Genomic DNA, 27,299 nt, shown 5'->3' with positions numbered 1-27,299 from the left:
CAGAGTTTGGAGGTGGGATGTGGACAGACCCCTATGGGTCTCTCTGCGAACAGCAAGGGGTGAGCGGGAAAGGACAGAGGGTCGAACAACCTCTGAGGGGCTCTGTCTCCAGGTGTCCCAAGGAGATTTACGGTTGGTTTGGACGAGGGAAGTCCAGATCAGAGTGCCCCCACCTCCAGCACTTAGCACAGTGTCTGGTACTGGGACCTCAGTACACTGAGTGACAGTGATCTTGAAGCTCTCCTGAGCGCTCTCAGGCTCTGGCCACTGCTCCCATCACAGGGTGGGGATCAGAGGAGCGTTTCAGCATCCTTCCCACCTTCCCCTGCACACGCATGCACACCCTCATTCCCACACACGTGCACTGTGATGTAATGGGAAATGTCTATTTAGTCCTGGTCCCAGGTTCCTGCCACAGAGCTTCTAAAGCCCGAATAATTTCCTGAGCAGTGGGGAAGAGAGGAATGCGTTTCATCATTCAGAAGAAGCCCCTTTCAACCAACCGGGTGATCAAAGAGCTGGAAGTAGCATTAATCACCAGTAGGCAATGATCTCATCAACCGAGCCTATATGATAAAGCCTCCACAAAACCCCTAACATGGGGGGTTGCTAAGAGCATGAAGGTCCTGGAGAGCAGTGGTCCCCAGAGGGTTCAGGGATGCTCTGAATCCCCCCCCTGCCCCACAGCTTGCCCTCTGCATTCCTGAGTTGCATATTTTCTAGTAAACTGGTCATCTAGCAAGTAAACTGTTTCCCTGAGTTCTATGAGCTGTTCCGGCAAACCACTGAACCCAAGGAAAGGGGCTGTGAGAACCATCATTTACAGCCAGTTGTTCAGAGCGCAGGTAACAACCTGCAACTTGCACCTGGCATCCGAAGCTCAGTCTCCTGGGACTAAACCTGTGGGGTCTGGGCTGACTCTGGGCCGTCAGTGTCAGAACTGAGTTCAACTGTGGGACGCCCAGTCAGTGTGCACCGAGGATTGAATTGCTTAGTGTGGGAGACCACAATCCGGTGTCAGAAGGAGAGGAGTGAGCACAGTGCAGAGGAGAGTGTTCCGTCGCTTGTCACACACGCACGCCGCGCTCTTACCCTCAGGATGAGCAGCCAGGGGCCATTACTGCCAGAGGCTGCCACCACCCTTCGCCAGGCTCTAAGACTAACAATCAGGTAGAAGTCCCAGCGAGGTGTGCACTTTGCAAGTAGTAATGGCAGGTGGGCAGGCCCATAAGCCCTGGCAGACATGTGAAGTGGGCCGGGCACCAGCATGGCCAGGCGGGCTTGGGAGGACGTCCTGGAGAGCTGTGAGATGAAGGCCACTGAGCTGCTCCCTCTGGGCTGAGCCCCACCCCTGGTTCCCAGCTCTCCCATCACCTCTAACAGACTTCTTCTTGGTTTTGCAGCCCAAACCCCAGCCTGGAGACTTGATTGAGATATTTCGCCGTTTCTACAGACACTGGGCTGTCTACGTTGGCGATGGATATGTGGTCCACGTGGCACCCCCAAGTAAGGGCAACCAGCGCCTCCACCATGCTAAGGCTGGAAGCAGAGGGGATGGGGGAGCTGTGGGTAACCGGAGACCCCAACATTCTTCTTGACCCCCAACTGGCAGTTGGTTCCTGAGGGCTACAAGAAGACATCTTGGTGGTGTTCAAACTCTGTTCCTTGGAACCCAAAGGGTATGCAGAGAGATTGAGGTGGAATTCCAAGGGGGCACTTCTACTGCAATGCATTTTATATATTATGACCTTGTATAAAATATATTCAACTTTTAAGTTGAATCTTAATTAAGCAAATCCTCTGGAAAGAGCACAGGTGTTTGGGCAGCAGAGGTGACTGTGGATCCAGTGTCACTCTCCACCCACAGTTTCTTCATCTGTAAACTGAGGCTGACGATTCTTAACTTGGGGTATTGTTGTGAGGATTCCCCACTCCCTTCTCCTAAGTTATTTAACTGAGGACAAACCTAAATGCACTCAAGTGCATATATATTGTAGTGTACAGTCAATGAATTTTTTAAAATGTATCCATCCATGTGATGATGAACAGATCAAGGACTAGAACTTTTCCATGGCCCTTAAAATATCCTCATGCCTCTTCAGGACCCTCTCTCCCTGCTGAGAGGCAGCCACTCCTCTAGGTCCTCCTGCTTTTGTTTACCTGTTCTAGAACTTCAGGGCAACTCTTGTGTTTGGCTCTTTCATTGGCCCCATGAAATCACCCATGCTGTTCTTGCTTCTCCATTGCTGTGTATCCTCGGGTGTTGGGAATCCCCCCATTTGTAATCCACTCTTCTGCTGATTGGCATTGGATGCTTCCAGCTGTAGGCTGCTCTGCGTGCAGCTGCTGTGGACATGCTGGGGTGTATCTTCTGCTGACCTAGGATGGTAGCAAAGTCAGCAACCTCATGCTGTATTTGCAGGGAAATCAAAGTAACCAGGGTAGATGTCACCATCCCCACCCCTGATCAACCAAACCACCAATCTCCACATATACAGAATCTGCCTTTGCCCTTATTTATAAAGCCAGCCCCTGGGTTGGACTAGGGCCCTGGATTCCTCCTCTTACTTTCATAAGCATTTTGCCCTCAAATTCCCCCCTGCCTTCTGTGTTATTCCTCTTGGATTTGAAACCACTGGAATATCTCCCACTGTTAAACAAAGACTCCCTTGACTACACATTCTCTCTAACTAACTTCCCATGGGGTAGATCTCTTGTCTGCCATGCCCATTGCTGGCTCCTCACTTCCCATCCTCTCTTCGGTTCCACCAGAGGGTATTTACGCCCCTCCTGGAGCAGCTCTCATCAAGGCTTCATCAGGATCCTGGTTCCAGCCTCCTTGCTTCTCTGCAGCATTTAGCACGAGTGACCTCTTTCGATGTTTCCCCTAGCACTGCCTTTCTTCCTTTCCCTCTAGGCGCTTCCATGTGACCTCCTGTGGGAGGGGGTGGGGTGGGTCCCTCCTCCTCTCCCATATCTCTCATTTTTACTCCTCCCTCACCTGTCCCCTGGATTCTAATACCTTCTATTTGTCGATGTCTCCCTAAGACCACAACCTTAACTTAGGCTTCTGCTCAGCTTCAGACTTGTATAACCTTTGGACTACTTGGCATCTTCACTTAGGTGTCTAATTGGCATGTTGTACTTGACACACCTCAGATGGAGGGCTCCAGACGACAACACCATTCAGTTGCTTAGACCAAAAGTCTACACATCATCCTTGATCCTTTTCACCCTATGTCTAAACCATCAGGAAATCCTATTGGCTTTATCTCTAAAACAGACCCACAATCTGATCACTTCTCAGCATCTCTCACTGATGTGCCTGGGCTGAGATACCATGCTCTCTCACCTGATGCTACTGCACTTCTGCTTGGTCTCTCTGCATCTTGTCCATGGATTGTCAGTCCTTCCTTCACTGGGCAGCCAGCATGGTCATTCTAAACTATAAATCTGACTATGTCCTACCGCTCCTTAAAATGTCGACTGGCATTTCCATCACGTATAGAAAAAGTTTCAAATCTGTGCTGTGGCCTCTGAGCCTGGCATGGTCTGGCCCAGGCTGCCTATCTGATCTTCCTCTTCTTCTTCTCTCCTCTTGGGTCTCCAGACTTCACTGGCCTCCTTGCAGCCTTCCTGCCTGAGGTCCTTGCTTTTGCTCTCCCTTTTGCTTGTGATGCTCTTTCCTGGCTCTTAGCACACCTGGCTCCCTTTCATCATTCAAGTCTCAACTCAAATGGCCATTGCTGGGCATGGCTCTCCCCAGTCTGAGCAGGGGCAGCCTCCCATGGTCATCCTCTCCTGTGTGACTTCACTCAATCTTCCCCATAGCCTTTTCAAAACCCAGAATATTTTATTTTTTTCTATTTGTTCATGGTCAGTGTCCTTTTACCAGAGCATAAACTAGTTGAGGGCAGGTGGGCTGTCTAGTGCATGTTCCCCTTCAGCACCTTGGACAAGGGTTGGCTCATAGTAGGGCCTCAGTACTGACTGACTGTGCTGAGTGGGTGTAACTGCTGGACAGGAGACAGGGAAGGCATGACGGGGACCTGGGTGGACAGTGTGACACCCATCACTGGGTGCGCGATGCTCCTTAAAGGGAAAAGATGCTTCTATCTGCATCTTCTCATTGGAGCTTCACAGGAATCTTGTGAAATAGGTGAGGCAAGGGAGACTGACCTCATACTCCTGAGAAAATGGTGGATATTAGAGCCAGAAGGAAACTTAGAACAACCCAGTACTAATGAGAGCGAAAACTGCTGGGCACTAACCCTATGCCAGGCACTGGGGGAGGCAGCTTACCTAATCAATTTCTCAAATCCTTGCAGCTCCCCGTCCACAGCTGTAGGCACAGGTGGAACTTACTGCACCTGTTCCACAAGGAACTGGGGACTCAGAGAAGTTAAGCAACTTGTCCACAGTCATATAGCAGAAAGTCTCAGAGGTGGGACTCAAACCCTGTCTCTGACTCTATTTCCTGCCTTTAAACCTGATGCTCCGCTGTCAAGTCTGAGGTTCCCCAAATATCAGTCATGGATTATTTGCCATATCATGCACCCTTTCTCCAATTGTTGAACTGGTATTTTCTTTAATGTTGTTCAGTTGCATACCAGCATACCAGGCTTCCCTGTCCTTCACCATCTCCCAAAGTTTGCTCAAACTCATGTCCACTGAGTCAGTGATACCATCCATCCATCTCCTCCTCTGTCATCCCCTTCTGCCTTCAGTCTTCCCCAGCATCAGGGTCTTTTCCAATGAGTCATATCTCTGAGCCAGGTGGCCAAAATGTTGGAGCTTCAGTTTCAACATCAGTCCTTCCACTGAATATTCAGGACTGATTTCCTTTAGGATTGACTGGTTTCATCTCCTTGGAGTCCAAGGAACAATCAAGAGTCTTCTCCAACACCACAGTGCAAAAGCATCAATTCTTTGGCACTCAGCCTTTTTTATTGTCCAGCTCTCACATCCACACATGACTACATGGACCTTTGTCAGTAAAGTAATGTCTTTGCTTTTTCATATGTGTCTAGGTTTGCCATAGCTTTTCTTCCAAAGAGCAACTATCTTTTAATTTCATGGCTGCAGTCACCATCCACAGTGATTTTGGAGCCCAAGAAAATAGTCTCTCACAACTAACTTTAAAAAGAGAAATAATTCTTTTAAAAGGAGCCTTAAATTCCTAAAGTGATGTGTGTTCATGAATCCATCTTAGCTTGTATTTGTGGATTCCAGCGTTGGCTCAGCTAAGATAAGGGACAGGTCAAGTCCGTGCAGTGATGGGACCAGAATCAGCACCCATTGCTTCTGCCTCTGAGCCTGTGCACACCCTCACCAGGGAGGCACCCAGCGTGTGGAGTGTAAGGAAGCCCTCACTGTTGGGTGTTGACTCTGAACTTGCACCTCTGGAGCTGGACCTCCCGAAATCCTGTGCCATAGGCACCTAGCTTGCCTCTCCCCAGTCCCAGCCCCCTACCTGCCCGCCAAGGGGCTGAAGGTGGATGGGCCTCCGGAGCTCCCCTGATTCAGTCCCCACACTGACCATTTCAATAGACTTGGGGCTCAAACACAGCATTATCTTCTATTTACCTCACTGAATCCATTAAGCACCTCCTGCCCTACAAGGAGGAAATCTGAATTCCTTGATTTTCTAAAGCTCAGAGTTGTTCTCAGGGCAGAAGGGTTCAGTCCTCTTTGGAAAGCTGAGCAGAACAGGACCTGCACTCTGATCAGACCCTCTGGCCATTGCTTGTTGCTGTCACCTGGCGTCACAGTGCAAGATGGGTCCTGCCCCATGTAATGGTATGCTTCCCCTCCTGGGAGGGACCTGGGGGATCCTGATCCTTCCAGGGCCACAGAGGCTCTCTGAGGGACACGAGTATCCTCTGTGATGTTCCCTGCGGTCCACCTCTTTAGTGCAAGCCCAGTTTTCAGTCATCATACCCTCCCTACATGATATAAGCTGGTGACCTCAAGAGGAATCTCTGTGTGGGCACCAGTTTCACTCCACACCATCCTGGCTCCTGTATTGGCCCCAAATCCCTTTCTTCAAGGCAGTTTCACTTCTGGAAATCTGTTGCACCTTCAGCCCCTCGGCATCGACCAGGACTCTGCGAATGTACCCCTCCTTGACCTCCCTGGTGTCACTGCTTTGGGAGCAGCTGTGGGGTTTTGGTCCCTTTGTTCCCAGAAGGATGGAGTCCCCTTCTGCAAATCCATTCAACTTTTCCACAGTCATCAGCTTTGTGTGTGTCAGGGAAGTGGGGCCTTGGCAGGATCACAAAAAATTCACACTCTATTCCCCCAGGGAGGTGGGTGTGCTCAGGGCCCATACTGCACAATCAAGAGGCCCACTGAAGTGTCACAGGGTGTACAAGGCCAGCTTCTCTACGTTAAAAAAAATCACAGCAAGTCATAGGATTTTACTCCTCCTTATTTCAGATAAGAAAACCAGGGACCAGAGACCACAAGGGTCTTATCCAAAGCCACACAGCTCTGACCCTGACTCATCTGCTCATCCCCTTGTGGATGTGGTGGATGCTAGGCTGGGGGCCGGCCCAGGACCAATCGTGTTCCTCATCCTGAATCCACAGGCAACATCCCAGGAGCTCTTGTGGCCAGTATCATGTCTTCAGCTGTTGACAAGGCCTTCGTGAAGAAGCAGCGGCTGCGTGACGTGGTTGGGAGAGATAAGTACGAGGTCAACAACAAGCACGATGACAAACACAAGCCATTCAAGCCCAGCGAAATTGTCCAGCAGGCGGAGAAGCTGGTGGACAAGGAGTTCTCCTACAATCTGTTCAGCAATAACTGCGAGCATTTCGCCAATGAGCTGCGCTACGGGGTCCGCCGCAGCGACCAGGTGGGTCCTCACTGTGTCCCTAGCTCCATGGTCTCTTAGTTTCTTATTTCTCTGCTGTTTCTCTTACTCAGGTTGGCCACATCCCCCAGAAGTTGCCTTAAGATATATAGGATAATGGTGACACAGTTAACTCTACATGCCAGGCTCTAACTTGAATTGGTTGCTCTATGAGTTTCCGTGGCTGCTGTAACAAATGGGCAGAAATTCAGTGGCTTAACACAACACAAATGTACTGTCTTATCGTTCTGGAGGTCGGAAGTCTGACACAGGTTTCACTGGCCTAAAATCAAGGTGTCAGCAAGGCTGTGTATTTTCTAGAGGCTCTCACAGAGAACCTGTTTTCTAGTCTTTTCCAGCTTCAAGGGGCTGCCTGCATTCCTTGGCTTGTGAAGAGGAAAGGTCCTCTTCAAAGTTAGAAATGGCTGGTTGAGTCGCTCTCCCATTGCATCACTATGATACTGACTCTAATCCTTCCCCCTTCCATCAGAAACTTTGTCATTACATTGGGCTTACCTGGAAATCCAGAATAATCTTCCTATTCTAAGGTAAATTGATTAGCAACCTTAATTCTATCTGCAATCTTAATTGTCTCTCTCCATGTAGCATAATGTATTTACAAGTATTAGGAATGAGGACATATTATGGAATTAAGACCTAGACATCTTTGGGGGCTATTTTTCTGCCTACCAGTTACTCTTTACACAGGGTACAGTTATTGTCCTGGGAGCTCCTCTTGCTGTTATTCTAGAAAGACTTCCCTCTATTCTCTCCTGCACCAGAGCACCACCTTCCATATCTCATGTCCTCTTTCTTGGTTTGTTGTTATTGTTGAATGGCTAAATTGTGTCCGACTCTTTTCTGACACCGTGGGCTTTAGCCCGCCAGGTTCCTCTGCCCATGGGATTTCCCAGGCAAGAATACTGGAGGGGGTTCCATTTCCTTCTCCAGAGGATCTTCCCAATCCAGGGACCAAACCCATGTCTCCTGATTTGGCAGGTCAATTCTTTACCAATGAGTCACCTGGGAAGCCCTGTCTTGGTTTACACATTTCTCATGGTGGAAACTCCTTCAGCAGCTTCCTGACAAAGGATGCATGGAAGGAGAATTTGTTTGAGATCCTGTATGTCTGAATTATTTTTCAATTTACCCTCCCACTTGATTTAATAGTCTGTATAGGTATAGAATTCCAGGGCTTCCCTGGTAGCTCAACTGGCAAAGAATCCTCCTGAAATGCAGGAGACCCTGGTTTGATTCCTGGGTCAGGAAGATCCCTGGAAAAGGGATAGACTACCTACTACAGTAGGTAGTCTTGGGCTTCCCTGGAGGCTCAGACAGTAAAGAATCTGCCTGCAATGTGGGAAACCTGAGTTCAATCCCTGGGTTGGGAAGATTCCCCTGGAGGAGGAGGGCATGGCAACCCACTCTAGTATTCTTGCTTGGAGATTCTCCATGGACAGAGGAGCCTGGTGGGCTATGGTCCATAGGGTCACAAACAGTCGGACACAACTGAGCAACTAAGCACAGAGGTGTATAATTCTAGGTTAGAAATTGTTTTACTTTAAGATTTTTGAAGGCATTCTTCCCTTGTCTTCTTGCTTCCAGCACTCCTATGATGAAATCTAAAGTAACTTTGATTCCTGATCTTTTCTCGGTTTCCTGTTTTTCTCTCCTGCTCTAGAAGATGTGATGTCTTGTCTTTACCCAGTGTTCTAAGATCTCACACTAATGTGCCTTGCATAGGTCTGCTTTTATCCTCAAGGCACCATTTCAATCTGAAAACATATATCCTTTGGTCCTAGTAAATTTCCATGAGTTATTTCTCTCTTGCTTCCCCTCCTGAGTTTCCTCTGGTCCCTCTTTTTGGAAAGTTTATTATTCAAATGTTATACTGACTGGATTATTCCTTCATTTTTACCTTTGGAAGCTATTTTCTATAGCTTCATCTTTTCTGCTGTTCCTTCTGAGAGATTTCCCCAACATTATCTCTAAAATGTCAATCGAGTTTGTAATTTCCATCATATTTTTATTTTCTGAGAATTGCTTTTATTCTCTCAAGATTCCGTTATTTTTAATGGTTCTTCTTTATGGTTGTTGTTGTTGTTTAGTCACTAAGTCATATTTGATTCTTTTGCAGCCCCATGGGCCATAGCCCACCAGGTGCCTCTGAGATTTCCCAGGCAAGAATACTGGAGTGTCTTCTCCAGGGGATCTTCCCAACTTGGGATCCTGAATTGCCAGGTGGATTCTTTACCACTGAACCACTTAGAAAGCCCTACTGTATAGCACAAGGACCTCTATTCAGTGCTCTGTAATGAGTTATATGGAAACAGAACCAGAAAATGAGTAGGTGTATCTGTGTGCATGTGTATAACTGATTCACTTTGCTATGCAGCAGAAACTGACACAGCATGGTAAATCAACTATACTCCAATAAAAATTAGTTTAAAAATAAAACCTAAAATTAAAATTAAACAGTTATAGTACAGCCACATAATGGAACACTACCCAGTGAAAATAAATAACAAACTACTGGTTCATGAAACAACATTGATGAGTAATAATAATTTTTTAAAACATTATGTTAAATGAAAGAATCTGGACCCAGAAAGCTCCATATGGTCAATTCCATTCACATGATATTCTGGAAAAGGCAAACTGCAAAGGACAAAAATCAGAGTAGTGGCTGCCTGAAACTAGGTGGGGGGAGCAGCTGACTACAAGTGACATTTGAGGGGTGATGAAATATTCTCTATCCTGCTTGTGGCAGTAGTTACATAATAATTGCCAAAGCTCACAGATCTGAACTTTAAAATGACAAATTTTACCATATGTAAATGATAACTCAATAAACAGACAGAGGATGAGATGGTTGGATGGCATCACCGACTCAATAAACTTGAGTTTGAGCAAACTCCAGGATATAGTGAAGGACAGGGAAGCCTGGCATGCTTCCTGGGGTCCATGGGGTCACAAAGAGTCAGATACAACTTAGCAACTGAAAAACAACCAACCCAACTTAAAAAATTAAAAAGACTACTTAATGGAAAATAGGGCTTCCCAGGTAGCTCAGCTGGTAAAGAATCTGTCTGCAGAGTAGGAGACCCCGGGTTGATGCCCGGGTTGGGAAGATCTCCTGGAGAAGGGATAGGCAGCTCCCTCCAGTATTCTTGGTCTTGCCTGGTGGCTGAGACGGTAAAGAATCGGTTTGCAATGTGGGAAACCTGAGTTCAATCCCTGGGTTGTAAAGATCCCCTGAAGGAGGGCATGGCAAACCCACTCCTGTATTTTTGCCTGGAGAATCCCTATGGACAGAGGAGCGTGGCAGGCTATAGGCAACGGGATCGTAAAGAGTCAGACACAACTGAGAGTCGTTCAGGACTGACATTTAGACAGGAAATCCTTCCTTGCTTGCAGGGAACAGATGGACCGAATTCTTATCTAATAGCCACTTTGAAAAAATCTCAGCCAGATCTCCAGGTACAGTGTTTGGCCTGCCTGCCCTAGAAAAACCAGATGTACATGAACCTAAGTTATCTGTCTCGCAGAGAGTGGCTTCTTTGGGGAGAAGGGGTGATGCTTAATCTTCATCACGTGATGGGCAGCCAGGATGGTGCAAGCAATTGTCTTGGGCACCAGCCCCCAACCCTGCTCAGACATGGAAAGGGAGGGAGGGTCCTGGGACTGTGTTGGCTGAGTCCGTGATCACTCAGGTGTACCTTCGTACACCCAGGGCTGTGTGGATGTGTTTCTGCACATGTGCACTCTTGACAGAGCATGCAGAGCATCTTCCCAACATGTCCCAGCACCAGGCCCACCCAGGGCAATGCTGGGCAGTCAGTCTTGCGGACAGACCCTCAAGCCCACCATCCTGTGCTCGTGGAGTCCATGGCCTCATTGGGCCCCATCTTTGGGTCCCCTCCTGCCCTCAGGATGCCCTCCTCTCATAGCTGATGTCTTGAGAGATGCAAGTTGGAGGGATCTTAATGGGACCCAACAGGCAGCTCGGCCAGGGGCCAGAACCTTGTGGGATCACACAGCTGTCAGAAATGGGGTGGACCCCTGCCCTGTGGCCCTTCCGCCCACACAACACCCTGACAAGTGAGCCTCACCCCATTGTAGAGGTGCAGGAACCAGGGTTCCCAGAGGGTGACCACGCGCTCAAGGTCACTTGTGCCAAGAGGCCAAGCCGGGCCTTTGCCCACAGCTCTCACTAGGCACCCCACAGTCCTGCCTGACTCCCTTTCCTCACCCCATTCCTCATGGCCTGTGTTCCACCCCAGGCCACCCCAGCTGCAAAAATGAATCATTTTTCTGTTCCCTCTACATTCATAATCAGGGGAATGACATCCCCTGTTCCAACCTCTCTTCCAGCTTTCCTAGTCCCCAGAGAGGGCCATCTTAAGTCCTCCATCTCCCGAACACATCCTTTCCTGCTGCCCACCCTCAGCCACACCCCTGCCACCTACATCCAACCACAAAGTCTGGTCAGTGCCCACCCTGGAAGTTTATCCTGAGTTCACTGCCTTGTCCAGCTCCCACCCACTGACTTGGTCCAGGCCAGCCCCGACCCTGTTACTGTGACCCCTCCACCCTCTGCCCGCGCCCCCCACCTCCCATCTCCACCACTCCACATTCAGTCTCCCCAAGACTCCCTGTGGCCTCCTGAGGGCATATTGCCCATGACCTTCCTTTCACCTTAGAGCACAGGGCACATGGTTTCGGCAGCTCACAGGCCCTTGCTGACCCACCCTCCTCACCCCTCCTCCCCCTTCCTGCCTCCCCCTTCCCAGGCTGACTGGACAACGTGCCCTTGCCCTGACTGGTTTCTCATCCTTGCCTCTGCTCCTCTGCACATCTGGTTCTCTCTGATCCCAACCCCTCCCCACACCCCCTTCCTCTTCTCCCCCATCTCCTCTGAGAAGCTGGCCTGCAGGCCCCAGCCTGGTGAGCTGATCCCCTCTGGGTCACCAGGCCCCCGGGACCTCCCCCTCTTCCCCACGGTCGTGTCTGGCTGGGATTCCCTATGCCTGCCTTCACCCCCTCTGGGCGTGGAGCTCCATCCAGGTAGGATCCTGTGTGCTTGGCCCTCCCTCCCTGTGGCTCCAGCACCAGTCTGGGGCCTGGCTTGGAACAGGAGAAAAGCAATGTGTAAGGAGGAGGGCTGGGGCTCCGTGGGGCCAGGACTCCAGCCCAGCTCCTCTGCTCCCTCAGGCCAAGTGTTCCGTCTGCCAGGGCAGGGCCAGAGATAGTTGACATGCAGAGAGCATGTGGAGACTGTTCACTCCATCCCCAAATGTCCCCAATTGTCTAAGACCACGGCTGGGACGCTGACAACAGCAGATGGTGGAAAGGCAGTCAGCTGTGTCTCTACTTGGAAAGGAAATGGGGCAGGATACGGGCGCAGAGCTGCACACAGCAAAGGCACACAGGCCCATGCTTCCTGAGAAATAGGATACCTTTTCCAGGAATTGACTGAGTTTCAGTAATTCGGAGGCTCTCTACATACCCACAAGCCTGCTCTGCATCCTCCTCCCATCCCCAGTGAGTCTGTCGCCCTGGATTTTCCTGCCAGAGGCTGTCTGATTGTTGGAGAACTGGTTCCTGTCTGTTTGTAGCCTTGAAATAAGTTGTTTTTCACCCAGATGAGAAGCAGGTGAGTGCATCCCATATGTCGATTGTATAGTCAGGAGCCATCTCTCCCCATGATGCACACACACACCACGGTCACTCACCTTCTCCCAGGCTCACGATCCTGCTGTTCATCAGGCAGCAGGCGACCCTCCGGCTCCAGTCCACGCACCGTGAGTGGTCTGAAGCTGCTGTGGAAGCCCCTTTCTCTTTGCCCATGATTGGTTTGGAAGGGGAAGCTTGACAGTTCTGGCCAGTGAAGAGGGAGAGCAGGCCAGCCAGGGGGTTATAGGAAAGACTGTATTCCCTGGAGGAGAAAAAAAAAAGACAAGTGATAGAAATACCTTCCTTTAGTGCGTTTGGACATCACCAGGAGAAAATGTGCCCCTTGAGGCTGCTGCAGCCATGGTGACCGGGCAGGGTGTCACTGGGGACACAGCACCAGCATGATGGAAAAGCCTAGGTCCTTAGTGGCCTCGATGAGCTACTGAAATGGATCTGAGTCACCGGCCTCTGGCTTCCTGTTACAGAGTCAGTGACTGTCCAGGCTGTCAAAACCTGTTTTAGTTAAATTCTGCTTCTTGCAGCCAAACGCATCCTACAGGGGCATCGAGGTCCTGGGTCCCACATGCCACGAGGCACCCACCTCCTGAAGGCTTGCCCCGTGGAGTGCAACACGCCATCTGGCCCACCCCATGGCTTCTGACCCAGTATTTCCTAGAGTCGTTACAATGGCCTGGAAGGTGTACTAGGGGGTTGGCACCTCTGAGCCTCTAAATGCCCCTCTTCCTGGAGTAGGAACAGTCATCCAGGATTTTGTTGGAAGAGACCTTGGGTTTCTCAAACAAGGCCAGATGATATCACCGGCCTCCTACTCTACTTCCAGGGGGCTTTAAAGTCCCAGCAATTTTATGTTTTGAGGTAGGTAATCATGGACCTTTCCACTTAAAGCAAATTATAGTCTACATAAAAAAAAAGAAAAAAGAACTTTACAGCATCGTAGTTTTTAAGAAGAGAAGAAAAGCGAAAGCGAAACTCATCTTTGACATAAAAGCTGGTGCCCACTGCAGTGTTGTGAAGCAATTAGCCTCCAACTAATAAAAATAAATGAAAAAAAAAAAAAAAGCTGGCATGAAAACCACTACAATATTGTAAAGTAATTAGCCTCCCACTAATAAAAATAAATGGAAAAAAAAAGAGCTGGTATGAGAGCTGCAAGATCTCAGTACTGCTTTGGCATGCGATGGCATTGATGGCATCGGTAAGTCCCCTGAAATTCCCCACCACTGACTCTAAATGAGAGGGCAACTCCCTTCCTGTAAAGGCTGGGTCTTGCTCTTCCCAGAGCCTGCCTGGAGAAGGCTTTCATAGGAAAATATATTGGTTGTTTAAAACTCCCTTTTCCTGCTGGAACTGCGAGGTCTTTGGGCAGAGTGGGCTTCCTGTCCACACCCAGCGCAGTGAGGGGTAGGGACTGCCATGGGGAGGAGTGGTGGGCGTTCTGGGGTCCATGGGGAGGAAGCTGGGGTGGAAGCGGACGGGGCAGCCCTGGGACAAGGGAGATGAGTGCATCCCACCTCCTTAGCCTCCTCCATCACCCAAGGCATCGGTCCTGCTGCAGAGAATGCACTTGCATTTCACGTTCTGTTCCTGAAACACTCTCTCCCCAGCAGCCAGTGTTTCTGAATGAGAGAAGTTTCAGTGGGGGGCGGGGCGGGGCAGGCTCCTTTCCTAGTGTGCAGCTGGAAAGGAACAAGCCAGATTCCTGCCATTACTGAAAACCAACCAATTCTGGGAAGAGGTGCCATATTTCTCAAAAAAGGCGGCATCAAGCCTCGCTCTGAGCTACTCCGTGCCTGCTTCCTGCCCCATTTCCTTTCCAAGTAGAGACACAGCTGACGTTCCGCCTTTTCGCTGTCTGCTGTTGCCAGTACCCTGGCCGTGGTCTTAGACATCTGGGATTACCTAGGGATGGAGTGAACAGTCCATCTATATGTTCTCCAGATGGAGATAGGAAGTGGGGTGGGGGTGGGGGGTTCAGGGGTCAGAGGGAGTCACGGATGCAGGGACAGGGCTGCCCTGGACCAAGTCAGAGGACTGGAGATGAGGAGGCAGTGAATTCAGGGAAAGCTTTCAGGGTCAGCCTTTTTACTTGGACATGAACTTGAGAAAGAAAGGGGAGGTGAGATGAGTCCAAGTTTCTCTGTAGATAAGTTTGCTGCTGGGTATATATAGATATATATTAGCAAGCTTGTTTCTCTGTATGGTTCTCCTTTCATTGGTATTTGCCTGGGACACAGTGAACTCCTTGAGTCTGTGTACCTACTGCTGCTGACTACTTGATCCCATATTACTCAAGTCCTAAATGTCTCTTTTTCTAGTCCATAAGCTCCTTGAGGGCTGGGTCTCTGCCTTGCCTGTACGTCCTGGGTCATTCATGGAAAAGCCCAGTTAAATTCCCCTTTGGGGACCCCTGTGTTCAGTCGCTCAGTCATGTCTGACTCTTTGCAGCCCCATGAGCAGTAGCCTGCCAGACTCCTCTGTCCATAGGATTCTCCAGGCAAAAATACTGGAGTGAGTTGCCATTTCCTTCTCCACTGGGGATCCCTGACGACCTCCTAACTCTCACCCAACAATTAATGTACATTTTTTTTCTTCTATTCTGGAAAACAAATGAGATTCATAAATTGTGACCATTGTCCAGTGTTCTGAAATCGATTCTCAGTAAGGTCTGAGTGACTTCTTCTAAGAAGATAAATTATAATTACTGTGATAAGACAGCATGATTTGTCTGTAAAATCCAGCAAAAAAAAGATATTTTTCCCGCCACATGGGATGCTTCTTGGCAGTTTTAGTGCTTCTACAAATAGAAATGAAAAGCCCTTGCCCCTGCTTCACAACCACTGTAGAGTGGTGATGGGCTATTCCCAGTGCCCATCATTGCTGTCCCAGGGGAGTCCACACTCCCTACTCATCTTTGCTGGAATCTCTCAGTCAGGCCAGAGTTTGGAGGTGGGATGTGGACAGACCCCTATGGGTCTCTCTGCGAACAGCAAGGGGTGAGCGGGAAAGGACAGAGGGTCGAACAACCTCTGAGGGGCTCTGTCTCCAGGTGTCCCAAAGAGATTTACGGTTGGTTTGGACAAGGGAAGTCCAGATCAGAGTGCCCCCACCTCCAGCACTTAGCACAGTGTCTGGTACTGGGACCTCAGTACACTGAGTGACAGTGATCTTGAAGCTCTCCTGAGCGCTCTCAGGCTCTGGGCCACTGCTCTCATCACAGGGCGGGGCTCTGAGGAGCGTTTCAGCATCCTTCCCACCTTCCCCTGCACACGCATGCACACCCTCACTCCCACACACACCCACTGTGACGTAATGGGAAATGTCTATTTAGCCTTGGTCCCAGGTTCCTGCCACAGAGCTTCTAAAGCCCAAGTAATCTCCTGAGCAGTGGGGGAGAGAGGAATGCGTTTCATCATTCAGAAGAAGCCCCTTTCAACCAACCGGGTGACCAAAGAGCTGGAAGTAGCATTAATTACCAGTAGGCAATGATCTCATCAACCGAGCCTACATAATAAAGCCTCCATAAAACTGCTAAGCTGGCTTCTTGGTGAGAGCATGGAGGTGCTGAAGAGTGGCGTTCCTTAGAGTGGGCAAGGATGCTCTGAATCCCCCCCTGCCCCACAGCTTGCCCTCTGCATTCCTGAGTTGCATATTTTCTAGTAAACTGGTCATCTAGCAAGTAAACTGTTTCCCTGAGTTCTATGAGCTGTTCCGGCAAACCACTGAACCCCAGGACAGGGGCTGTGGGAACCATCATTTACAGCCAGTTGTTCAGAGCACAGGTAACAACCTGCAACTTGCACCTGGCATCCGAAGCTCAGTCTCCTGGGACTAAACCTGTGGGGTCTGGGCTGACTCTGGGCCGTCAGTGTCAGAACTGAGTTCAACTGTGGGACGCCCAGTCAGTGTGCACCCAGGATTGAATTGCTTAGTGTGGGAGACCACAATCCGGTGTCAGAGGAGAGGAGTGAGCACAGTGCAGAGGAGAGTGTTCCGTCGCTTGTCACACACGCACGCAGCGCTCTTACCCTCAGGATGAGCAGCCAGGGGCCATTACTGCCAGAGGCTGCCACCACCCCTCGCCAGGCTCTGGGTCAGGTAGGGGAGTGTCTGTGGAATACCATCCCCCGGATGTGACGGCCTCTGCAGGGTCCCCGGGTGGGCAGCTCTAGGCAGATAACCCGCGTGCTTGCCTGAGGTCACTGAGGGGGTCAAGACGATGGCCTGGGAATCAGGCGGCCTAGCGCTGAGTCCTGGTCACATCACTCAGGGGCTGTGTGATATTGCAAAATCTCCGTTCCATCTCTGAGCCTTGATTTCCTCTTTCATCACACGGGGTTCACAAATGTGCCCACCTCATAGGCAGGTTGTGTGAATTTATTAAACAATACCTGTGAAACACTTAGCAGAGTCCTTGGCTCAGAGTAAGCATTCAGTAAATAATATTACTAGAAAGACTAACAATCAGGTAGAAGTCCCAGTGAGGTGTGCACTTTGCAAGTAGTAATGGCAGGTGGGCAGGTCCATAAGCCCTGGCAGACATGTGAAGTGGGCCGGGCACCAGCATGGCCAGGCGGGCTTGGGAGGACGTCCTGGAGAGCTGTGAGATGAAGGCCACTGAGCTGCTCCCTCTGGGTTGAGCAGCTCTCCTGGTTCCCAGCTCTCCCATCGCCTCTAACAGACTTCTTCTTGGTTTTGCAGCCCGAACCCCAGCCTGGAGACTTGATTGATATTTTCTGCTCTTTCTACAGACACTGCCCTGTCTACGTTTTCGACGACAGATGCGTGATCCACATGGCACCCTCAAGTAAGGGCACCCAGGGCCTCCACCGTGCTAAGGCTGGAAGCAGAGGGGATGGGGGAGCTGTGGGTAACCAGGGACCCCAACATTCTTCTTGACCCCCAACTGACAGTTGGTTCTTGAGGGCTACAAGAAGACATCTTGGTGTGGGGCCATGGTTTTCAAACTCTGCTCCTTGGAACCCAAGGGTATGCAGACAGATTGAGGTGGGATTCCAAGGTGGCATTTCTACTGTAATGCATTTTATATATTATGACGTTGTATAAAACACATTCAACTTTTAAGTTGAATCTTAATTAAGCAAATCCTCTGGAAAGAGCACAGGTGTTTGGGCAGCAGAGGTGACTGTGGATCCAGTTTCACTCTCCACCCTCAGTTTCCTCATCTGTAAACTGAGGCTAAGAATTCTTAACTTGGGGTATTGTGAGGATTCCCCCTCCCTTCTCCTAAATTATTTAACTGAGGACAAACCTAAATGCAGTCAAGTGCATATATATTGTAGTGTACAGTCAATGAATTTTTTAAAATGTATCCATCCATGTGATGATGAACAGATCAAGGCCTAGAACTTTTCCATGGCCCTTAAAATATCCTCATGCCTCTTCAGGACCCTCTCTCCCTGCTGAGAGGCAGCCACTCCTCTACGTCCTCCTGCTTTTGTTTACCTGTTCTAGAGCTTCAGGGCAACTCTTGTGTTCAGCTCTTTCACTGGCCTGATGAAGTCAACCATGCTGTTCTTACTTCTCCATTGCTGTCTGTCCTCGGGTGATGGGAATCCCCCCATTTGTAATCCACTCTTCTGCTGATTGGCATTGGATGCTTCCAGCTGTAGGCTGCTCTGCTTGCAGCTGCTGTGGACATGCTGGGGTGTATCTTCTGCTGACCTAGGATGGTAGCAGAATCAGCAACCTCATGCTGTATTTGCAGGGAAATCAAAGTAACCAGGGTAGATGTCACCGTCCCCGCCCCTGATCAACCAAACCACCAATCTTGACATCCACAGAATTTGCCTTTGCCCTTATTTATAAAGCCAGCCCCTGGGTTGGACAAAGGCCCTGGACTCCTCCTCTTACTTTCATAAGCATTTTGCCCTCAAATTCCCCCCTGCCTTCTGTGTTATTCCTCTTGGATTTGAAACCACTGGAATATCTCCCACTGTTAAATAAAGACCCTCTTGACCACACATTCTCTCTAACTAACTTCCCATGGGGTAGATCTCTTGTCTGCCATGCCCATTGCTGGCTCCTCACTTCCCATCCTCTCTTCTGTTCCACCAAGGGGTATTTACACTCCTCCCTCACCTGTCCCCTGGATTCTAATACCTTCTATTTGTCGATGTCTCCCTAAAACCCCAACCTTAACTTAGGCTTGATTCTGCTCAGCTTCAGACTTGTATAATCTCTTGACTACTTGGCATCTTCACTTAGGTGTCTAACTGGCATGTTGTACTTGACACACCTCAGATGGAGGGCTCCAGACGACAACACCATTCAGTTGCTTAGACCAAAAGTCTACACATCATCCTTGATCCTTTTCACCCCGTATCTAATCCATCAGGAAATCCTATTGGCTTTATCTCCAAAACAGAGCCACAATCTGACCACTTCTCAGCATCTCCACTGATGTGCCTGGGGTAAGATACCATGCTCTCTCACCTGATGCTACTGCACTTCTGCTTGGTCTCTCTGCATCTTGTCCACAGATTGTCAGTCCTTCCTTCACTAGGCAGCCAGCATGATCATTCTAAAATATAAATCTGATTATGTCACTCCTCTCCTTAAAATTTCAACTTGCATTTCCGTTGCATATAGTGACAAAAAGTCAGAATCTGTGACGGAAACAAAAAGTTTCAAATCTGTGCTGTGGCCTCTGAGCCTGGCATGGTCTGGCCCAGGCTGCCTATCTGATCTTCCTCTCCTTCTCTCCCCTTGGGTCTCCAGACTTCACTGGCCTCCTTGCAGCCTTCCTGCCTGAGGTCCTTGCTTTTGCTCTCCCTTTTGCTTGTGATGCTCTTTCCTGGCTCTTAGCACACCTGGCTTCCTTTCATTATTCAAGTCTCAACTCAAATGACCATTCCTGGGCGTGGCCCTCCCAAGTCTGAGCAAGGGCAGCCTCCCCTGTCATCCTCTCCTTTGTGACTTCACTTAATCTTCCCCATAGCCTTTTCAAAACCTAAAAGTATTTTATTTTTTCTATTTGTTCACTGTCAGTGTCCTTTCACTAGAGTGTATACTAGTTGAGGGCAGGTATGCTGTCAACTTCATGGAGGGCTTCAGCACCTTGGACAAGGCCTGGCTCATAGTAGGGCCTCAGTATTGACTGACTGTGCTGAGTGGGTGTAACTGCTGGACAGGAGACAGGGAAGGCATGACGGGGACCTGGGTGGACAGTGTGACACCCATCACTGGGTGCGCGATGCTCCTTAAAGGGAAAAGATGCTTCTATCTGCATCTTCTCATTGGAGCTTCACAGGAATCTTGTGAAATCGGTGAGGCAAGGGGGACTGACCTCATACTCCTGAGAAAATGGTGGAAGTTAGAGCTGGATGGAAACTTAGAACAACCCAGTACTAATGAGAGCGAAAACTGCTGGGCACTAACCCTATGCCAGGCACTGGGGGAGGCAGCTTACCTAATCAATTTCTCAAATCCTTGCAGCTCCCCGTCCACAGCTGTAGGCACAGGTGGAACTTACTGCACCTGTTCCACAAGGAACTGGGGACTCAGAGAAGTTAAGCAACTTGTCCACAGTCATAGCAGAAAGTCACAGAGGTGGGACTCAAACCCTGTCTCTGACTCTATTTCCTGCCTTTAAACCTGATGCTCCGCTGTCAAGTCTGAGGTTCCCCAAATATCAGTCATGGATTATTTGCCATATTCATGCACCCTTTCTCCAACTGTTGAACTGGTATTTTCTTTAATGTTGTTCAGTTGCTCAGTCATGTCCAACTCATTGTGACTCCATGGACTGCAGCATACCAGGTTTCCCTGTCCTTCACCATCTCCCAGAGTTTGCTCAAACTCATGTCCACTGAGTCAGTGATACCATCCATCCATCTCCTCCTCTGTCATCCCCTTCTGCCTTCAGTCTTCCCCAGCATCAGGGTCTTTTCCAATGAGTCAGATCTTTGAGCCAGGTGGCCAAAATGTTGGAGCTTCAGCTTCAACATCAGTCCTTCCACTGAATATTCAGGATTGGTTTCCTTTAGGACTGACTGGTTTCATCTCCTTGCAGTGCAAGGAATTCTCAAGAGTCTTCTCCAACACCACAGTGCAAAAGCATCAATTCTTTGGCACTCAGCCTTTTTTATTGTCCGCTCTCACATCCACACATGACTACATGGACCTTTGTCAGTAATGTCTCTGCTTTTTCATATGTGTCTAGGTTTGCCATAGCTTTTCTTCCAAAGAGCAACTATCTTTTAATTTCATGGCTGCAGTCACCATCCACAGTGATTTTGGAGCCCAAGAAAATAGTCTCCTACAACTAACTTTAAAAAGAGAAATAATTCTTTTAAAAGGAGCCTTAAATTCCTAAAGTGATGTGTGTTCATGAATCCATCTTAGCTTGTATTTGTGGATTCCAGAGTTGGCTCAGCTAAGTGACAGGTCAAGAGCGTGCAGTGATGGGACCAGAATCAGCACCCATTGCTTCTGCCTCTGAGCCTGTGCACACCCTCACCAGGGAGGCACCCAGCGTGTGGAGTGTAAGGAAGCCCTCACTGTTGGGTGTTGACTCTGAACTTGCACCTCTGGAGCTGGACCTCCCGAAATCCTGTGCCCTAGGCACCTAGCTTGCCTCTCCCCAGTCCCAGCCCTCTACCTGCCCAACAAGGGGCTGAAGGTGGATGGGCCTCCGGAGCTCCCCTGATTCAGTCCCCACGCTGACCGTTTCAATAGACTCAGGGCTCAAAAACAGCATCATCTCTATTTACCTCACTGAATCCGTTAAGCACCTCCTGCCCTACTAGGAGGAAATCTGAATTCCTTGATTTTCTAAAGCTCAGAGTTGTTCTCAGGGCAGAGGGGTTCAGTCCTCTTTGGAAAGCCAAGCAGAACAGGACCTGCATTCTGATCAGACCCTCTGGCCATTGCTTGTTGCTGTCACCTGGCGTCACAGTGCAAGATGGGTCATGCCCTGTGTAATGGGATGCTTCCCCTCCTGGGAGAGAACTGGGGGTTCCTGATCATGGCAGGGCCACAGAGGCTGTATGAGGGACACAAGTATCCTCTGTGATGTTCCCTGCGGTCCACCTCTTTAGTGCAAGCCCAGTTTTCAGTCATCATACCCTCCCTACATGATATAAGCTGGTGACCTCAAGAGGGATCTCTGTGTGGGCACCAATTTCACTCCACACCATCCTGGCTCCTGTATTGGCCCCAAATCCCTTTCTTCAAGGCAGTTTCACTTCTGGAAATCTGTTGCACCTCCAGCCCCTCGGCATCGACCAGGACTCTGCGAATGTACCCCTCCTTGACCTCCCTGGTATCACTGCTTTGGGAGCAGCTGTGGGGTTTTGGTCCCTTTGTTCCCAGAAGGATGGAGTCCCCTTCTGCAAATCCATTCAACTTTCCTGCAATCACCAGCTTTGTGTGTGTCAGGGAAGTGGAGCCTTGGCAGGATCACAAAAAATTCACACTCTATTCCCCCAGGGAGGTGGGTGTGCTCAGAGCCCATACTGCACAATCAAGAGGCCCACTGAAGTGTCACAGGGTGTACAAGGCCAGCTTCTCTACGTTAAAAAAAAAATCACAGCAAGTCATAGGATTTTACTCCTCCTTATTTCAGATTAGAAAACCAGGGACCAGAGACCACAAGTGTCTTATCCAAAGACACACAGCTCTGACCCTGACTCATCTGCTCATCCCCTTGTGGATGTGGTGGATGCTAGGCTGGGGGCCGGCCCAGGACCAATCATGGTCCCTATCCTGAATCCACAGGAAAAATCCCGGGAGCTGATGGGGCCAGTATCATGTCTGCAGTGGTTGACAAGGCCTTCGTGAAGAAGGAGCGGCTGTGTGCCATAGTTGGGGGAGATACGTACAGGGTCAACAACAAGCACGATGACAAATACAACCCTTTCCCTCCCAGGAAACGGTCCAGCCACCAGAGGAGCTGGTGGAGGAGCTGGTGGACCAGGAGTTCTGCCGCAGTTTGATCAGCAATTACCACAAGCATTTCGCCAATGAGCTGCGCTACGGGGTCCGCCGCAGCGACCAGGTGGGTCCTCCGTGTGCCCCTTCTTAGTTTCTTATTTCTCTGCTGTTTTTCTTACTCAGGTTGGCCACATCCCCCAGAAGTTGCCTTAAGATATATAGGATAATGGTGACACAGCTAACTCTACATGCCAGGCTCTAACTTGAATTGGTTTCTCTATGAGTTCCCGTGGCTGCTGTAACAAACGGCCAGAAATTCAGTGGCTTAACACAACACAAATGTACTGTCTTATAGTTCTGGAGGTCAGAAGTCTGACACAGGTCTCACTGGCCTAAAATCAAGGTGTCAGCAAGGCTGTGTATTTTCTAGAGGCTCTCACAGAGAACCTGTTTTCTAGTCTTTTCCAGCTTCAAGGGGCTGCCTGCATTCCTTGGCTTGTGAAGAGGAAAGGTCCTCTTCAAAGTTAGAAATGGCTGGTTGAGTCGCTCTCCCATTGCATCACTATGATACTGACTCTAATCCTTCCCCCTTCCATCAGAAACTTTGTCATTACATTGGGCTTACCTGGAAATCCAGAATAATCTTCCTATTCTAAGGTAAATTGATTAGCAACCTTAATTCTATCTGCAATCTTAATTGTCTCTCTCCATGTAGCATAATGTATTTACAAGTATTAGGAATGAGGACATATTATGGAATTAAGACCTAGACATCTTTGGGGGCTATTTTTCTGCCTACCAGTTACTCTTTACACAGGGTACAGTTATTGTCCTGGGAGCTCCTCTTGCTGTTATTCTAGAAAGACTTCCCTCTATTCTCTCCTGCACCAGAACACCACCTTCCATATCTCATGTCCTCTTTCTTGGTTTGTTGTTATTGTTGAATGGCTAAATTGTGTCCGACTCTTTTCTGACACCGTGGACTTTAGCCCACCAGGTTCCTCTGCCCATGGGATTTCCCAGGCAAGAATACTGGAGGGGGCTCCATTTCCTTCTCCAGAGGATCTTCCCAATCCAGGGACCAAACCCATGTCTCCTGATTTGGCAGGTCAATTCTTTACCAATGAGTCACCTGGGAAGCCCTGTCTTGGTTTACACATTTCTCATGGTGGAAACTCCTTCAGCAGCTTCCTGACAAAGGATGCATGGAAGGAGAATTTGTTTGAGATCCTGTATGTCTGAATTATTTTTCAATTTACCCTCCCACTTGATTTAATAGTCTGTATAGGTATAGAATTCCAGGGCTTCCCTGGTAGCTCAACTGGCAAAGAATCCTCCTGAAATGCAGGAGACCCTGGTTTGATTCCTGGGTCAGGAAGATCCCTGGAAAAGGGATAGACTACCTACTACAGTAGGTAGTCTTGGGCTTCCCTGGAGGCTCAGACAGTAAAGAATCTGCCTGCAATGTGGGAAACCTGAGTTCAATCCCTGGGTTGGGAAGATCCCCTGGAGGAGGAGGGCATGGCAACCCACTCTAGTATTCTTGCTTGGAGATTCTCCATGGACAGAGGAGCCTGGTGGGCTATGGTCCATAGGGTCACAAACAGTCGGACACAACTGAGCAACTAAGCACAGAGGTGTATAATTCTAGGTTAGAAATTGTTTTACTTTAAGATTTTTGAAGGCATTCTTCCCTTGTCTTCTTGCTTCCAGCACTCCTATGATGAAATCTAAAGTAATTCTGATTCCTGATCTTTTCTCGGTTTCCTGTTTTTCGCTCCTGCTCTAGAAGATGTGATGTCTTGTCTTTACCCAGTGTTCTAAGATCTCACACTAATGTGCCTTGCATAGGTCTGCTTTTATCCTCAAGGCACCATTTCAATCTGAAAACATATATCCTTTGGTCCTAGTAAATTTCCATGAGTTATTTCTCTCTTGCTTCCCCTCCTCTGAGTTTCCTCTGGTCCCTCTTTTTGGAAAGTTTATTATTCAAATGTTATACTGACTGGATTATTCCTTCATTTTTACCTTTGGAAGCTGTTTTCTATAGCTTCATCTTTTCTGCTGTTCCGAGAGATTTCCCCAACTTTATCTCTAAAATGTCTACTGAGTTTGTAATTTCCATCATATTTTTATTTTCTGAGAATTGCTTTTATTCTCTCAACATTCTGTTATTTTTAATAGCACTGTGTTCTTCTTTATGGTTGTTGTTGTTGTTTAGTCACTAAGTCATATTTGATTCTTTTGCAGCCCCATGGGCCATAGCCTACCAGGTGCCTCTGAGATTTCCCAGGCAAGAATACTGGAGTGCCTTCTCCAGGGGATCTTCCCAACCTAGGGATCCTGAATTGCCAGGTGGATTCTTTACCACTGAGCCACCAGGAAGTCCCTCTTCTTTACTGTATACATTCTATTCTCTAAAGACATCTTTTAAAAAGGTGTTATCTTTTCTTTCTCCAGATTGCCTTTTCCTTTTTGTTTTGCTCTATGTCTTCTGTTTCAGAGGTCCTGCTATATGTCTGGTACATCTGGATTGTGCATTCATGATTAAGAGTAGGGAGCTTGTGGAGTGAGCTCAGAGGGGGCAGTGAGGTGTTGACTTTGAGTTTCACTTCAGAGTAGACTGGGAACCTTCATATTGGTACCTTTCATTGTTTCCACTTGGGTCAGTCAGATTCCCCAGAAAAGTTTTCCTGACTCTTATGTAGAGGGTAAAGTCCTGGGAGTAGAGGGGATGGGAAGGCCAAGAGTGTCCGTTTACCATATTTATGGCCTCTCAATCCCTTTTTGGAGGTATGATACCCACACCCTCACATGTGCTTCTGTTTTCAGACCCCCAAATCTTCTGATTTTCATTGTGGTTAGGGAGGAGCCTCAGCTCTCTCTCTTTCACCCACTTCCAGAAGTACCTGGTGATGTCAATATGTGATCTTTTTCGGGGATTTTGGTGTATACAGTTAGCCCCCTACATATAAACATTCAAGTTTTGAACTTTCAAAGATGCAAACTTGTGTTCCAGCGAAGTCCAGAATGAGAGACACTGAAGCTTGCCTTCTGTCTCCTATTGCTGACGATCCTTCAGTTCTACCATCGCCCACCCCCCTCCCTCCTCCAGTCAATAGCGCTTCTTGCCTGTTCTCATGACACCAGCCCCAACAACACCAGTGTTGTTCTTTACTACTGTACTTTTCAAAGTTCTATACTGTAAGATTAAAGATATATGAGTGGGACATCCCTGGTGGTTTCAGTGGTAAGGAGTTCACCTGCCAATGCAGGGAACACAGATTTGATCCCTGGTCCAGGAGGATCCCACTTGAGGTGAGGTAACTGAGCCCTTGTTACCTCACAACTACTGAGCCCAAGTTCTAGAGCCTATGCTCCGCAACAAAGAGGAGCCCCCACTTCCTGCAACTCGAGAAAGTCTGAACACAGCAAGGAAGACCCAGTGCAGTAAAAAATAAATGAATACATCTTTTATTTTTAAATGTATGAGAACCCTGTTAAAAGGATGGCTCAGATGTGGAAAGAATCTGCATTCAATGCAGGAGACTGGGGTTCAATCTCTGGGTTAAGAAGTCTCTCTTGAGAAGGGAGTGGCAACCTACTCCTGTATTCTTGCCTGGAGAATTCCATGGACAGAGAAGCCTGGCAGGCTGCAGTCCATGAGGTCGCAAAGAATCAGACACAAATGAACAGCTAAGGCTTTCACTTTCAATAAGTATTTTTGAGTGTGATAATGAAGAATTTAAGTTGAAGTTTTTAAAAATGTGTTCTTTATTCTTTGTTTTTTTTTACGTGTTTTTTGTGTGAAAAGTATTATAAATCTTTTACAGTACGGTACTGTACAGTTGATTGTGTTACTTGGGTACCTAAGCTAACTTTGTTGAACTTACGAACAAATTGGACTTAAGAACGTGCTCCCAGAACTGACCAGGTTAGTATGTAGGGGACATACTGTATTTAGGATTAATATTCAGCTTTTTCCACAGCTTCCTTAGCCCTTAGTGTTCTCTGAGTCCTAGTGGAATTATGCCTGAAACTAATGTCTTACTTTATTTTTATTTGGAGTTCAGGAAGGAGTGAAATTTGATACATGTTCTGTTTTTACCCTGAAACTTACTCTTACTTTTGCTGGGTTTCTTTTCTAGCACAAGCAATATAAGTAGGATATCTTAATAATTTAAAGTATAACATCACCACTCTTCTTCATAGTTGAGTCATTTATTGAAGAACGTGCAAAGAGCACTTGGCGCCTGGCAGGTCTGGGCTCTGGGGATGCAACAAAGATGAAGACAAGTGAGGGCTCTGCCAGGACCCAGGTCAGAGTTCATTGAGGATTCAATAGCAATTCCTCTTCAATTTTATATGTACCTCAAGAGCTCCCTGTTGATCAGCCAGGATTTCAACCATCTGGCTTCATCTCCCTGTCCTTTCCACAATCACCCTGTGGGGATCTGTCTGCTTTAAAAACTTGCAGGCTGAAGGGAATTTCCCTCTTCAGGCCTGTGTATGTCATTGGTCAGCTGCCCCATTCACAAATTCCTTCCTCATGCTGCCCTCCTCTCTGCATTTCCCTGCCAATATTTGTTGACTCCTGAGTTTGTCAAGGAGGCTATGAAGCACATGAAGCTCCCTGAGCTGGACATCCTTGTTGAATGTACAGTCTGTACTCAGCTTACTGACACAGAGTCTGACTCACCCTCCTCTCTCTCGCAGGTCAGAGATGCTGTCACAGCAATTATCATCATGGAAGTGCTCCTGGCACTGGAAGTGCTCCTATTGACTAGAGTCATGTTCTCAAGAAACAAGAAGCAAAATCAATGGCCTGAAGGGAGTGTCTTGTCAGCAGTGA

The 27,299-nt window shown here is 48.5% G+C and overlaps 1 protein-coding gene across 1 annotated transcript; it reads left to right on the top strand.

Moving 5' to 3' along the window:
- Positions 1 to 464: 464 nt before the first annotated feature.
- On the top strand, positions 465 to 27,299 carry LOC122705974 (phospholipase A and acyltransferase 3-like). Its single transcript, XM_043921220.1, has 6 exons — positions 465 to 540; positions 1,384 to 1,506; positions 6,591 to 6,859; positions 17,302 to 17,357; positions 22,443 to 22,571; positions 27,164 to 27,299. The coding sequence occupies exons 1-5, from the start codon at positions 465 to 467 to the stop codon at positions 22,507 to 22,509; spliced, it is 591 nt and encodes a 196-aa protein (XP_043777155.1). The 3' UTR covers positions 22,510 to 22,571; positions 27,164 to 27,299.

Source organism: Cervus elaphus, chromosome 2 (genome assembly GCF_910594005.1).
Source record: "Cervus elaphus chromosome 2, mCerEla1.1, whole genome shotgun sequence".
In the NCBI taxonomy this organism is placed as follows: Eukaryota; Metazoa; Chordata; class Mammalia; order Artiodactyla; family Cervidae; genus Cervus; species Cervus elaphus.
Note: the sequence above shows the minus strand (reverse complement) of the source record. Positions and strands in the feature narration are given on the sequence as shown.

Bases quoted from the DNA above. Each gene is read 5' to 3' on its own strand.
- LOC122705974 (XM_043921220.1), top strand. From the start codon at position 465: ATGCGTTTCATCATTCAGAAGAAGCCCCTTTCAACCAACCGGGTGATC. The intron at 6,860-17,301 runs GTGGGTCCTCAC...CTCTTTCTACAG, and splicing joins GGGTCCGCCGCAGCGACCAG to ACACTGCCCTGTCTACGTTT. The intron at 17,358-22,442 runs GTAAGGGCACCC...TTTCCCTCCCAG, and splicing joins GATCCACATGGCACCCTCAA to GAAACGGTCCAGCCACCAGA.